The sequence below is a fragment of the Podarcis liolepis genome (assembly GCF_965112155.1).
Source record: "Podarcis liolepis genome assembly, chromosome: 1".
NCBI classification, from domain to species: Eukaryota; Metazoa; Chordata; class Lepidosauria; order Squamata; family Lacertidae; genus Podarcis; species Podarcis liolepis.
The window spans coordinates 135,194,008-135,207,049 of NC_139554.1; the positions used below are offsets into that span (position 1 = coordinate 135,194,008).

General features: G+C 41.3%; 1 protein-coding gene across 6 annotated transcripts; it reads left to right on the top strand.

Annotated features, from left to right (window-relative positions):
* Positions 1 to 19: 19 nt before the first annotated feature.
* Positions 20 to 7,726, top strand: ABHD13 (abhydrolase domain containing 13). 6 transcript variants are annotated; one of them, XM_083499622.1, is made up of 2 exons: positions 20 to 145; positions 3,176 to 7,726. In XM_083499622.1, the coding sequence occupies exon 2, from the start codon at positions 3,211 to 3,213 to the stop codon at positions 4,222 to 4,224; it is 1,014 nt and encodes a 337-aa protein (XP_083355748.1). In that variant the 5' UTR covers positions 20 to 145; positions 3,176 to 3,210; the 3' UTR covers positions 4,225 to 7,726. The 6 variants fall into 6 exon arrangements, with proteins under 6 accessions (XP_083355748.1, XP_083355751.1, XP_083355752.1 ...); XM_083499625.1 differs by lacking the exon at positions 20 to 145 and adding an exon at positions 169 to 241; XM_083499626.1 differs by lacking the exon at positions 20 to 145 and adding an exon at positions 170 to 290.
* The last annotated feature ends 5,316 nt before the right edge of the window (positions 7,727 to 13,042 follow it).

Sequence of the window (13,042 nt, forward strand, 5' to 3'; positions counted from 1 at the left end):
ATGCGCGGAACCTCGCCTGTTCTCGCGGAGTTTCCTTCTTCCTTCCTCCCTCACCAGGCGCTTCCCTGATAGGCTCCGTTGGAAACCTTTGCCCTTCGAACTCTGACCCGGAAGCGTTGCCGTCCGTGCCGGTTTCCCGGAAGTGGTGAGTGGGCGAGGAGATTCCCGGCCGGGGGGCGGGGAGGACGGCGGAGGAGGCGGGAGCGGGGCGCGGGCATGTCCCGCCCGGGACCGCGATGAGGTGGGCGCCTCGGGGCTCCACCCGCCCGAGCGGAGCAGCGGAGGCTCAGGTAGGGGCGGCCGGGGAGCCGCGGGACTCTCTTCTCTGCCCTGCGGCCTCGTCCCCCGCCTGCCCTGCGCCAGCGCCCGGGAGCTCTCGCCTTCCGCCCCGCGGCTTGCCTGGCGCTTCCTGGGCAGGGCGGGGGCGGCGGCGGCTCTCGGTGCTGCGGGAAGGCCCTTTCTCGCGGCTGACCCCTGCCTCGCCCCCGCACGAGCGAAAGCCCCCTCCTGCCCAGAGCCCACATCCCGCCTCCTTGTCTCGCCCAGGCGGCTGCCGCGCCTCGCACCAAAGGCCCGCGCCCTTCGAGGGCAGCGCAGCCCGGCGCCGTCGGTTCTGACCGGTTGCCGCTCTCTCTCTCTCTCTGGCCTCGCTGCGTGAAGATCTGCCGGCAGCCTCATTACTTGGCTCTAAATGACCTTCTTTGGAATGTAGCCCTGCTGAGTTTGTATAGTATCTGAAATAAGTGTGCTTCGCAGTTCCAGTTTATTTCACTGGGATTTGCTTCAATGTGAGTATGTTCACGGTGGTACAATGGCTTTGTGCATGTTTACCTGGAAGTCCTGATTTTTCCAAGTAATAATGCATGTAGCCTCCACTCTATTAGAAGGCAAAAGTTTGGCTCTGTGGTGTCATTCCAGAAGCTTTGGTGATAGCCACAGTAGAAATCCAGGAAAGCTGTCTGGGTAATATATTAAAAACATTATTTAATAGCCTAAAAACTTGCTTGTGAAAAGTCACATCTTTCTGGGAGCATCACTCTGGGATGCATAGTTGAGTTTGTGAGTTCTCTTTGGTATGTGAACACTGCAGCCTGTAATGCCCTATTAAAAAAGCAACTATTAACTGGAAATTAATAAGAATGATGTCTGATACAAGATGTTTTCCAAAGCTGCAATTACTTATTTGATAAATTTAACAGTTATTAATGTAGCCTCATTCCTGTTTTTCAAAATTACGGTAACAATTATGATAGTGAGGCAATACTGGCTAATACACTTCCTTTTGTAACTTGGCACACCATTGTTACTCCTTTAAGTGCTGTATGTCCTGTTTCTGGATATGAAGGCCTAACAATACAGTATTCACTTGAAATGGAGCAATTACAGCTACAGCATATGCAGTATTCCAAATGTGGCTGAATCACATATTTTGTGTGTGTGTGGCTATGGACCTAAAGGACTATGGAACTTCCCATGAGTGGTGGTGCAGGTGACTGTTTCTGCAAGCTTTTAAGTAAGCATTAGTCTATTTCAGATGGCTTTTGCCTAACATATGCTGTAATCCTATTTGCTTTAACCAGGTAGTTTAGCAGGTTTTAAGTGGTGGTTTTGCTGGTTTGATGAGTTGTTTTATTATTATAGGTTTAAATTTTCTGGTATTGTATATTCTGCTGCCAACACTACTACTATTAACTCAAATCAATGTCGCTCCTGGCCTTTTGAGCATCAAAGTGTCTTTGATGCTACACTGTTCAAAATGGGGTGACCAACTGTGGTCATGGATGGGATGGAAGGGGGTGACTAGAAGAGCCTGAGGGAGATGCAAGCAGCCCCCCCCTAGAAGCAGGGAGTTTGAGTGATCAAGAGAGGTCAGGAGAAGGAGGGCCTTCCAGGACGGGCTTAGAGACGGAGAGTCACAGTGTGAGTGCCAACTTAAAAGGAGTCAGGGGTTGGCCCTGCTACACAGCAGCAAAACAGTCTCAGTCCTGCTGGCTTGCCTCCCCCTCTGCCACCCCACTCAAAAAGAGTCCTGCACATTGCTGAGCAACGGGCCAGGCAGGCCCAATGCAGACTTCGTCCTCTTGGGAGAGATTCAGAGTGAAAGGCTAGAGGTGGGAAGCTCAGAGCTAGTGGTCAGTTTCAGCAATGTCTTAGCTGGATTAAGATGAACCAGAGGAATCTGCTGTGTTATTTTCTGTTAATAAGGAGCTAATTGCATTCCGTGCCTTTCATGTATGTGCCTGCCCTGTGGTTGGCCTGGATTGTTGATAGCTCCTTGACAGTTGTTCACAAATTTATAAAGATACAGGTTTGGGAAACTACCCCCTCTAAATGACATATTTTGCACACAAAATTTATTTCATCTTCAGCTGAATCCCCTATCTTGTCTTTAATTGCTTTACAAAGATCCATAAAATCTAACAACATCGTTTTAGGTAGTCCTATATTTTTATTTTATTGGTCCTCAGTTACCAGGCACCTGTGTTACTTTATCCTATTATTCTGAATGGCTTTAGTTTGAAGCATTTGGGCTTTTTTTGTGTATTGTCTATATCAGTGACCACTGGTCCTGTTAGCTAGGGATGATGGGAGTTGTAGTCCCAAAACAGCTGGAGGGCTGAGTTTGGCCACCACTGGTCCATATGATGCTAGCTGGGATCCAGAGCCTCATTATGTGATGGCACATCTGTTTCTAACAGTTTCTCTTGATTCCCTAATCCTGCTCTGTACTCCCAGACATACTGTACTGTTTGTGAGGGTAGTAGCTGCTGTGGGGGGCATAACGACTGGTAGGGGTGTTTGAAAGATGCTAATCAAATTGTACTTAGTGATTGTATTTAGAAAAGTGTCATTTAAGTAGCTCCAGAATTTTTTCTGCTTTTGCTATTGAGCTTTGGAGTTATTTCTTGTAGAAGGTCATCTCCCCACTTTATTACACATTATGCTCTCTGAAGAAATACTAATGGCATTGATTACACACAATATTCTAGATCTAGATTTCAATTTATTTTGAAAGCCCACGCGTCTTTTTATTTATTTAAATTATTTATTTAAATTTATTTTGGAGCCCACGCGTCTTTTGCACTACATAAAGTATAGGTATTAATTACCTTATACATTTGTTGTCCCTTTTAAAAGTTGTTTTTAAAGAAGCTTATTTATTTTCTTTTTTCAGGCTTCATATGGACTAAAGATTCATTGACTACTATAATGGAAAAATCATGGATGCTTTGGACTTTCATTGAAAAGTGGCTCCTTGCATTGGTCTCATGGTCCTGGGGCCTCTGCCGTATCTCTCTCTTACCTTTGATAGTAACTTTTCATTTGTATGGAGGCATGATATTACCTCTGTTAATATTTGTATCTATTGCAGGTATATTATATAAATTCCAGGATGTGTTGCTTTATTTCCCAGAGCAACCTGCTTCATCACGACTCTATGTCCCCATGCCTACTGGCATCCCACATGAAAATATCTTCATCAAAACCAAAGATGGTGTGTTGCTCAATCTGATTCTTCTCAGAAACACAGGAGACAATTCCTCATATTCACCTACTATCATTTACTTTCATGGAAATGCAGGAAACATTGGTCACAGACTACCCAATGCTTTGCTGATGCTGGTAAACCTGAAAGTAAACTTATTGCTGGTTGACTATAGAGGCTATGGAAAAAGTGAAGGAGAAGCAAGCGAGGATGGCATCTATTTAGATTCTGAGGCTGTGCTAGACTATGTGATGACTAGATCTGATCTTGACAAGACAAAAATTTTTCTCTTTGGACGATCCTTGGGGGGAGCAGTTGCTATTCGCCTAGCATCTGAGAATTCCCATAGGATTTCTGCCATCATCGTGGAGAACACATTCCTTAGTATCCCGCATATGGCCAGCACTCTGTTTTCTTTCTTTCCGATGAGGTACCTTCCCTTGTGGTGCTATAAAAACAAGTTCCTCTCCTATCGAAAAATATCTCAGTGCAGAATGCCTTCACTCTTCATCTCTGGGCTTGCTGACCAGCTGATTCCTCCAGTTATGATGAAGCAGCTTTATGAGCTTTCCCCTGCTCGGACTAAGAGATTGGCAATATTTCCAGATGGAACTCATAATGACACTTGGCAGTGCCAAGGCTACTTCACAGCACTTGAACAATTCATCAAAGAAGTTGCAAAGAGTTATTCCCCTGAAGAAATGGCAAAAATGTCATCTAATGTAACAATAATATAACTAACTCCAGTCTTTCTGTCTGATACAACTGCATTGTACCTGGATTTGTAGAAAGTGATAAAGAATGACAATTTTTAAAGTGTGTACTCTGTCTTGTACTTATCTAAAGAGCAAAATTAAACATGGAGAATCTGCTAAATTATGAGCCAGATAGTTTTTACACTTAGCGTTATAAATAAGTGATGTTTTTGATAAAATTAATCTTAATTTCCATTTCTTAGATTAAGACACATTAATAAACTTATTGGTAAAAATTAAGTTAACCCTTGGGGAGATCTGATGTGGTGCAAGAGGAATCCACTTGTGCAATGGGACTTCTTTCCTTTGTAGCGCGCCCCCCCCCCCCAAAAAAAATTGCTCCAGAGGATTATAGGATGCTTCATAGAGCAGGGTGGGATGGGGCAGGGAGAAGAGAAACCAGAAGTTCTGTGGTACAAGAAGATTTCTGTTGTGCAGGCAGGCAGACATCATTGGGTGTTGCCCACTGGTTTTAAGAGAAGAACAGAGCTGTTGCATGCAGTGTATGTTTTGGCTGCATAGGTAACCATGATTAGCGACACACACTATAGCTAGAGCTTTGGGATGCATGATAAACCCCTGAATTCTTTTGTTATGCATCTCAGATTGTGTAATGTGCTTAATATTATAAGTAGCACTAATGGCCCCCTGGGCTCCTTTGGGAGGAAAGGCAGGGTAGGAATTAAAAAAATTACGGAAGTATACTCTATTCAGTATGACATGGCTGCATTCATTGCTTATTACATCCACATGCAGGATGAATGGAGAAAAGATGCACTTAAAGTTAATGATATATTAGTGTTGATATTCTCATCCAGTCATGAAGACGGGCTGACTAGTGTTCATGTTGCTATGTTTGCTATCCTTATACTGGAAGGTTTACTGCCCTTAGCGCTTGTGCATTTTGCCTCTTGTGCTTGTTCCCCTAGAAGCCATGAGTGCTATATGCATCAAACCTAAAGTCAGGTTGGAATATTGCTTTCTACTTAAACAACAATATGGCAATTGGGAGAAGTTGGACTACAGGGAAAGGTTTTTTTTAAAAAATCTACTGTCTAACATTTACTTCTGCTTTTCATATCAAACTCCTCTTTAACTATTTTAAAACGTTTAATTAAAAAGTTTTCTTGTAGGGGAATTGGTTTTCTTTCATTGCAGCATGGTTGTCATTTTCTAAACATTGTTGACAGATGTCATGTAACATGAATAAAACTGAAAATATTTTGGTTATTAAAGGCCAGAATCATAGGTGTACTTCTTAGGAAATAAGTCCCACCAAACAACAGGACTTCCTCATGAAAATATACTTGGGATTGAGCTATTAAGAGGGCCAGACTAAGTGATGAAGACGGTATTAAATAATGAGTTTGATATTGAGTATACTTTGCAAAATCAAATTACTTATTCTATTAGGATATCTAGTATGTGTGTGTGTTGTTTTATTTTTACTTTATAAACAATTCATTTATTGCAAAAAACTTAGTTTTTTATTTTCCGAGAAAGAGAAAAAACAGTTTACCCTTTTAGAGTGCTCCAGAATCTTACAGAATGCAATTTTAACCACTCATTTTTTAAGATGTAGTTAAATCAAACAGTCAGTTTTGAAACTGGTGGTGCTTGTTTGAAAAGCGCATAAATAAAGGTATTATGCATATGCTTGTGCAGGAAGTGGAAAACTAATGGGTAATACTTAATTGTTAGTCATACTCAGAGTAGACACACTGGTATCAGTGGACTGAAATTACTTAAATCCATTGATTTCAGTGAGTCTGATGAGTATGACTAACATTGGATATTGCCCCTTAGAACCAATATTGAGTATCTCTTTGAGGACATTTTCTTTCTGTTTTTCCTCTATCTTCTCTGACATAATTGTTTCCTGTTTAGTCTTCTTCCAACATCTCATTCATCATTCTATTAACATTTATTACATGACACAGAAACTGCAAATAAACTCTTAAATAATTTGATATATTTCAGCAACTACAGCATTTGTACTTTGCCGTTCTTTTTTGTGGTATGCTATTTTAGCTTCATCAGTTTTGGAAACATGCCTCTATTAGTGTTCACAGAAAGTAAATTAATCCTTATACAAAACCTTCAGCATTAGCATGCAATAGCATACTGTAGGATGTAGATCATACCATCCACAGTTGTAGAAAGCGTGAAGTTAAAACAGTGCAGGAATGCTGCAATGACACCCTAGACGACAATGATCAGTATATTATTGGCCTGAGTATTGCTTTGGAAGAGAATCTTACAGTAATTATTAATCTTATAGCATTTGTTGTAGATATATCCCTTTCCCCTCATCTTTTTATAATGATATGTGTATTTGCTATGTGCACTTTGACTTGGCTTGGAGCTCATCAACTTGTAGAAAAAATATAGGTTACATTATCTTTTATATAAGAGCAACTGAACAGCCTTTTGTGGGACAGTAAATCAGCCGAGACTTGAGCTTCGAATTTTGCCTCTGAAATCTGTGGTACTTTCCAGAAAGATTAGCAATGGTCTAGTTTTGAATGGAGAAGGATTCATTGACTCCCCAGTTATGCCTGAAGAGATAAGAGAAGCTTATGCTTTCAAGTAAGTACTTGTGCAGAGCTGGAGTATGATGCTTATATGAAATTTGTGCTTGTTTTCACATTGAGTATTTGCATAGGAACTGTATAAAGCCCCTTTCTATTTCAGATGTCCCCCCTCCCCCCTCAGGAAGGTCAGGCTTTTAAATATTATAGCACAAGCTTATTGGGTCCAATTGTAATGACAGGTGTATTGTTTTGAATACATTTTTATCTTTGATAATTCAGCAAAAAAATCTGGATTAATTTATGGGACCAATTGAGGGTCTGTACTCAAGGGTTTGTGCATTGTGGCACAAGGTGATACTGAAATCAGAGTAAGGATATTTAAATGTCCTTTTGGTGCTCTTATTTATTTGCTAAGGTTAAATACCCTAACTTCTGCTTTAGCAGATCCACAAAATAAAGGCTACTGAAATTTCAGTAAAATTCAATTAGAAAATAAGTATGGGGAAACATCTATAGATTTTTGTTGTTTGTGTAACTTTTTGCAAATGACACAAAACTTTATGGTAGAACTCTTGCCAAAAAAAAATTAATTTGCTGCATGCAATAGAATTAAAGATACTTGTGGGTTCAATTTTGAATGTTTCACTTAGATCAAAACAAAAATTAAAACTGCAGCCATATGTATTTTCACTTAAAGTAAATATTGTTGAGTTCTGTGAGATTTGCTTATAAGTAAACATGTTTAGGGCCAGACTGTTGGTATATGTGTGTTTTCTACAGATTAAAAACAATACTTGTCATTTCATATTTTTAGACATGCATTTAATTAAGCACTTTCATTTTCATTTTAATGTTTTTTTTACAATAGTAGTCTGATTTTCCTTTTACATAACCTCTATTTTTATGTACTAACATATGCAATAAATTGATAACACCTACAATTGCTAATAGCCTTTTCTGTGTGTGTGTTTGTTTTGTTTTGAGTATAATTATCTGTCAATTTCCTGTAGTTTCAAAATGTAGAATAAGCCATCAGTTGGGCAGCAGTGGAAAATAATCTCTTTAACACTTACAACACTGCCAACTTAATCTGTTATACATTCAGTTCAGATAATTTTAAAGGAATGTATGACTTGAGTAAAGATTGATTGATGTTTGGTGTAGGGGCATCAGAATTGTTTTCAGATAGATTATTCTTCCTTACTTCAATATGTTGTAACATGGCATATTAATACGACTACTATTTCACATCCTGCAGTTTCTCTTGTTATGCTGCTGCCTAATCCTGGCGCCTGAATATTTCACTTTTGAATGGTGATGATTTCAAAAGGCAAACACAGGCTCCAAACTCCGGGAATCAACTCTTTGGGCTTCAAGCTCCCAGGCTTTCTTCCCACCACCCACTCCTTAATTTGGAGGTGGGGAGTGAATTGAAGAAGTTGAAGTTGACCTGGAAAGGAGAAAAAGGGCCGGACATTCATCAAAATTGCACAAATTCTCAGGAAGCACTCAGGATGCTGGTAGTAACAGCAGAACCAACACTATGCTGCTGCTGCTGCTGCAATCTGCTTAGAGAACAACTCCATGCAGTCACAGTGGCAAAGACTGAAAAAAATGAATGCTGATCTTGTCAAGTGCAGAGGCCCCCGTGTAGTTTGCTGGCTCCCCTCCCCCCTCTGTGCCATTGCAAATTATTGTGAGGGGCAGGCATAGAAAAATGCTACAAAGGTGCATCAAGTTGCTGGGCTCCTGGTTCACCACCTGTATTCTATGACAGCAGAGAGGCCTCCTCCTCTCCCCTTTTAGAATGAAAGCCGGAAATTCAGGCCGGTTATTAGCCCTAAGAGATCCAAGCAAACCCTAGAAAATTGGGTCTTACGGCAACCCTTATTTTTCTAGTCAAGAAATATGGATCTACCGTATTTTTCGCTCTATAACACGCACCCGACCATAACACGCACGTAGTTTTTAGAGGAGGAAAATCCGTAGGCATGCCACCCGTAGGCATTCCCTCCATAACACGCACAGACATTTCCCCTTACTTTCTAGGAGGAAAAAAGTGAGTGTTATGGTGCAAAAAATACGGTAGTTCTTTTACTCCGAAAGACTACTAACTGATACAGTTCTAATATACTTGGTTTGCATAAGAAGCGAACATTAAGAGGATTATCATCCTGTAGATGGCAGTGTTTCAATTGAGTTATTAGTAGTATTGGTATTAGAAGACTGTCAGGAAGTTGCTACTAGCACAGAATACAGTTTCCATGTTGATGAGGGGGGCACCACAATGGGGCTGTGTGCCACAAGTCCTGAGACCGATGGAGAGAGAGCCAGTGAGCTACCAGACCAATTCAATGTGTTAGCAGTGTTAGAAACTCAGATAAGCTAGGCACCAAATGACTCCTTAAGCCAAGGTTGTAGTCCCCAAACAGAATGTCTAGAACTTGGAGAACTTTAAAGAAGAAAAGTCACTTTATCCAGGGACAGTCCACATAAAGACCTTTTCCTACCTCTTTTTCTTAATGGTGACACGGACCATTCATAACATAATAATATTCTTCACAACTGTGAGCAGGGCAGTGGGGTGGGGTAAGTGAAGACAAGCTACAATCAACTATAACGTTGTTCACTGCTCCTGCTCAAGCATTTTGGTTCCTGAAATCCATTCTGCTTGTGCAGATACAATATAATGGATAGAATTCTACAGGATGTGGTATTAGTGTGTGAAAACAGTCAAGATTCAAGGATCCCCAGGCATGTACCTCCAGATGGTGGAGATGTCATGCGCTATACTAGCCCCCAGGCATCTACACTTGGTCGCAAGTGGCAGATAGTCAGGTGCAAAATGTGCCTGGCTAATTTCAAACACTGGGTACTAGTGTACAAAATCTTAAACAAGTTGGGATCAACCTCCTTTGTTATGTTCAGAATTATTTTTTGTTTGTGTAGTATACAGTTACACAAGCAGTGTTAGCTATAACCAACAATGAATATTTTAAATAGTATTCATAAGAAAGTCTATTTTGGAAAGTATCCGTGAGATAACTGAGCCTGCATTTTGCCAATGAAGTGACCTGTTTGATGGTTGCCAGACTCAGTTGATTCGTAGGATATGGATGTTATTTCTTATTTCGAATAAGTAAACTTCAGATCAGCCTTGGCTTAACTTTGCCACAAGGTGCTTGTACAGGGAGTCGTTCTGAGTGACTTTTACACCTTGCCTCCGGTGTGTAGCTGCTGCCTTGGGAGCCTGCACATTAGAGACAGGTTGTAATAGCCTCTCAAATCTACGCCCTGTATGAGGACCGTGCAGCGAACTGTCACCAGATCTGCCACCAGTTGTGGGGGCACCTGGTTGCAATGTCAGAGGTCAGTGCCGGAGCCACTGCATCAAATGAAATGTCTGCGCTGAGGGGGAAAGAGCTGGCCAGTGGGCGGGCAACTTGGGCAGGTACAGTGCGGGGCCCAGCCTAGCCTAGCCCCAAAGGCCTGGCCCTCGTGTGGCTTGCCTCCCCGCAGGGTGTCTGTTGCTGGGCCACCTCCCCCACAGCCCCAGTCACCCTACATTACTTAGCAATGGGCCAGCAATAAAGCCAGCACGGCTTTCTCAAAAATAAGTCATGCCAGACATGTGTGTATGGGGAATGCTCTCAATATACTATAGTGTGCCTTGATTTCAGTAAAAAAAATGACCAAGTCCCCCATGATATTCTTCTGGAGAAGCTGAGAAAATGTGAGCTAGATGATGTAACTATGAGGTGGATTTGGCTGGTTGACTGACCACCAAGAAATTCCTCACCAATGGATCCTTGTTATCCTGGTAAAAAGTGACAAGTGTGGGTGCTGCAGGGTTCTGTCCTGGCCCCATTGTTGAGCAACATATTTATAATGGACTTGGATGGAGGAATAGTGGGAGATGCTCATCAAATTTGCTGATGACACCAGTCTGAGAGGGGTAGCTAATACCACAGAAGATAGTATCAGGGTTCAATATAATCTTTATGGATCAGAGATCACTGCCCAAACTAACAAAATTAATTTCAATAGGGACAAATGTAAAGTTCTACACTTAGCTAGGAATAGCCAGGTGCACAAATATAGGATAGGGGATAGCTGGCTTGCTAGTAGTGCATGTGAAAAGGATCTAGGGATCTTAATAGACCATAAGCTTAACAAGAGTGACCTAATCAAGGGAAGTAATAGTCCCACACTATTCTACCTTGGTCGGGCCACACCTGGTAGTCCTGTGTCCAGTTCTGGGCACCACAGTTTACAAAGAGTATTGACAACCTTGGAGGTGGGCAACCAAGATGATAAAGTGCTTGGAAACCATGTCTTATGAGGAATGGTTGAGAAATTTGGGTATGTTTAGCCTGGAAAATAGAAGACAGAGGAGATATAATAGTCATCTTGAAATATCTAAAAGGCTGTCACATGGACAATGGAGCAAGCTTGTTTTCTCCTGCACTGCAGGACAGTACACAAACCAATGGATTCAAATTACAAGAAAGGAGATTCCAACTAAAACAATGGGAAGAACTTTTTGACAGAAAAAACTGTTCAACAGTGGACAGTGGTGGACCATCATTCACTGGAGATGTTTAAACAGAGGTTGGGTGACCATGTATCAGAGATTCTTAACTGTGTTTCTTGCATAGCATGGGATTGGACTAGATGACTCTTGGGTCCCTTTCAACTCTAAGATTCTATGATTCTAAACCGCACTGTGATCAATGAGACATTTCCATAAATTGGTATAGGGCTGCAGCCTTAGTGTATCAATAAGACATACATGGTCTAGGAGCTTTAACATAATTATTTCTTAGTGACTTTTGAAAAACAAGAGTAGCATTGTTAATTCCTGTAGTTTGATAGGATTTCTTTGATGATGTCAGAGTTTTAATCTTTCTGTTACTGGATTGTACAGTGGTACCTCGGGATGCGAATGGGATCCGTTCCAGAGCCCCGTTCGCATCCCGAACGGAATGCAAGACACGACAGCGCGTCTGCGCATGCGCGGGTCGTGTTTCACCGCTTCCACGCATGCGCGTGAGTTCATTTTGAGCATCTGTGCATGCACGAGCGGCGAAAGCCAGAAGTAACGCGCTCCGTTACTTCCAGGTTGCTGTGGAGCGCAACTCCAACGCGCTCAACCTGAAGCACATTCAACTCAAAGTATGACTGTATAAGAGGAAAATGAAAATACAGTGGTACCTCAGGTTACATATGCGTCAGGTTACAGACTCCGCTAACCCAGAAATAGTGCTTCAGGTTAAGAACTTTGCTTCAGGATGAGAACAGAAATTGTGCTCCGGCGGCGCGGCGGCAGCAGGAGGCCCCATTAGCTAAAGTGGGGCTTCAGGTTAAGAACAGTTTAAGGTTAAGTACGAACCCCCGGAACGAATTAAGTACTTAACCCAAGGTACCACTGTACCTAATTATGTCATGTTTGGTACTCGGAGCCAATACATTGTATTCTCTACACCTTGCCAAGAGTTTCCCACACAGCTTGCTATCTAAGAGTGCAATGGAATTCAAAATGACCAGACATTTGTTTTTTTTTTTAATAAATATTTTATTGGGTTTTCAAATATAAAACATAAAACACATATTAAACATACATATACATCTACATTATACATCGAGAATAGAAAGTAAAAAAAGAAAATAAAATAAAACTTTCATGACTTTTTTATATAACTTATTGGACTTCCTCACATCTCCCTTACCCTGCGTTCTCAACAGTAAAGATTTTCAGCAAATTGTTACCTTGGGTCATACCTTATTTGTACTTCTCAGATGTTACGTTTCTTATCTTAAAGTAATTATTATCAATTAATTGTGACTTGAATTTACCTTAAATTTACTGAAACCATATTTTTCTAAATCGTGCAATTTCTTAAGATTCATACAACTTAAACTGTTTTTGTAGATAGTATTTAAACTTTTTCCAGTCCTCTTCCATTGTTTCTTCTCCCAAATCTTGGATTCTGCCAGTCATTTCCGCCAGTTCCATGTAGTCCATCAATTGCATCTGCCATTCTTCCAGTGTGGGCAAATCTTGTGTCTTCCAATACTTTGCGATGAGTATCCTTGCTGCTGTAGTTGCATACATAAAGAAAGTTCTATCTTTTTTCAACACTTTCTGGCCGACGATGCCCAAAAGGAAGGCCTCCGGTTTCTTCGTGAAGGTATATTTAAATACCTTTTTTAACTCATTATAGATCATTTCCCAAAAGGCCTTCACTCTTGGACAGGTCCACCAG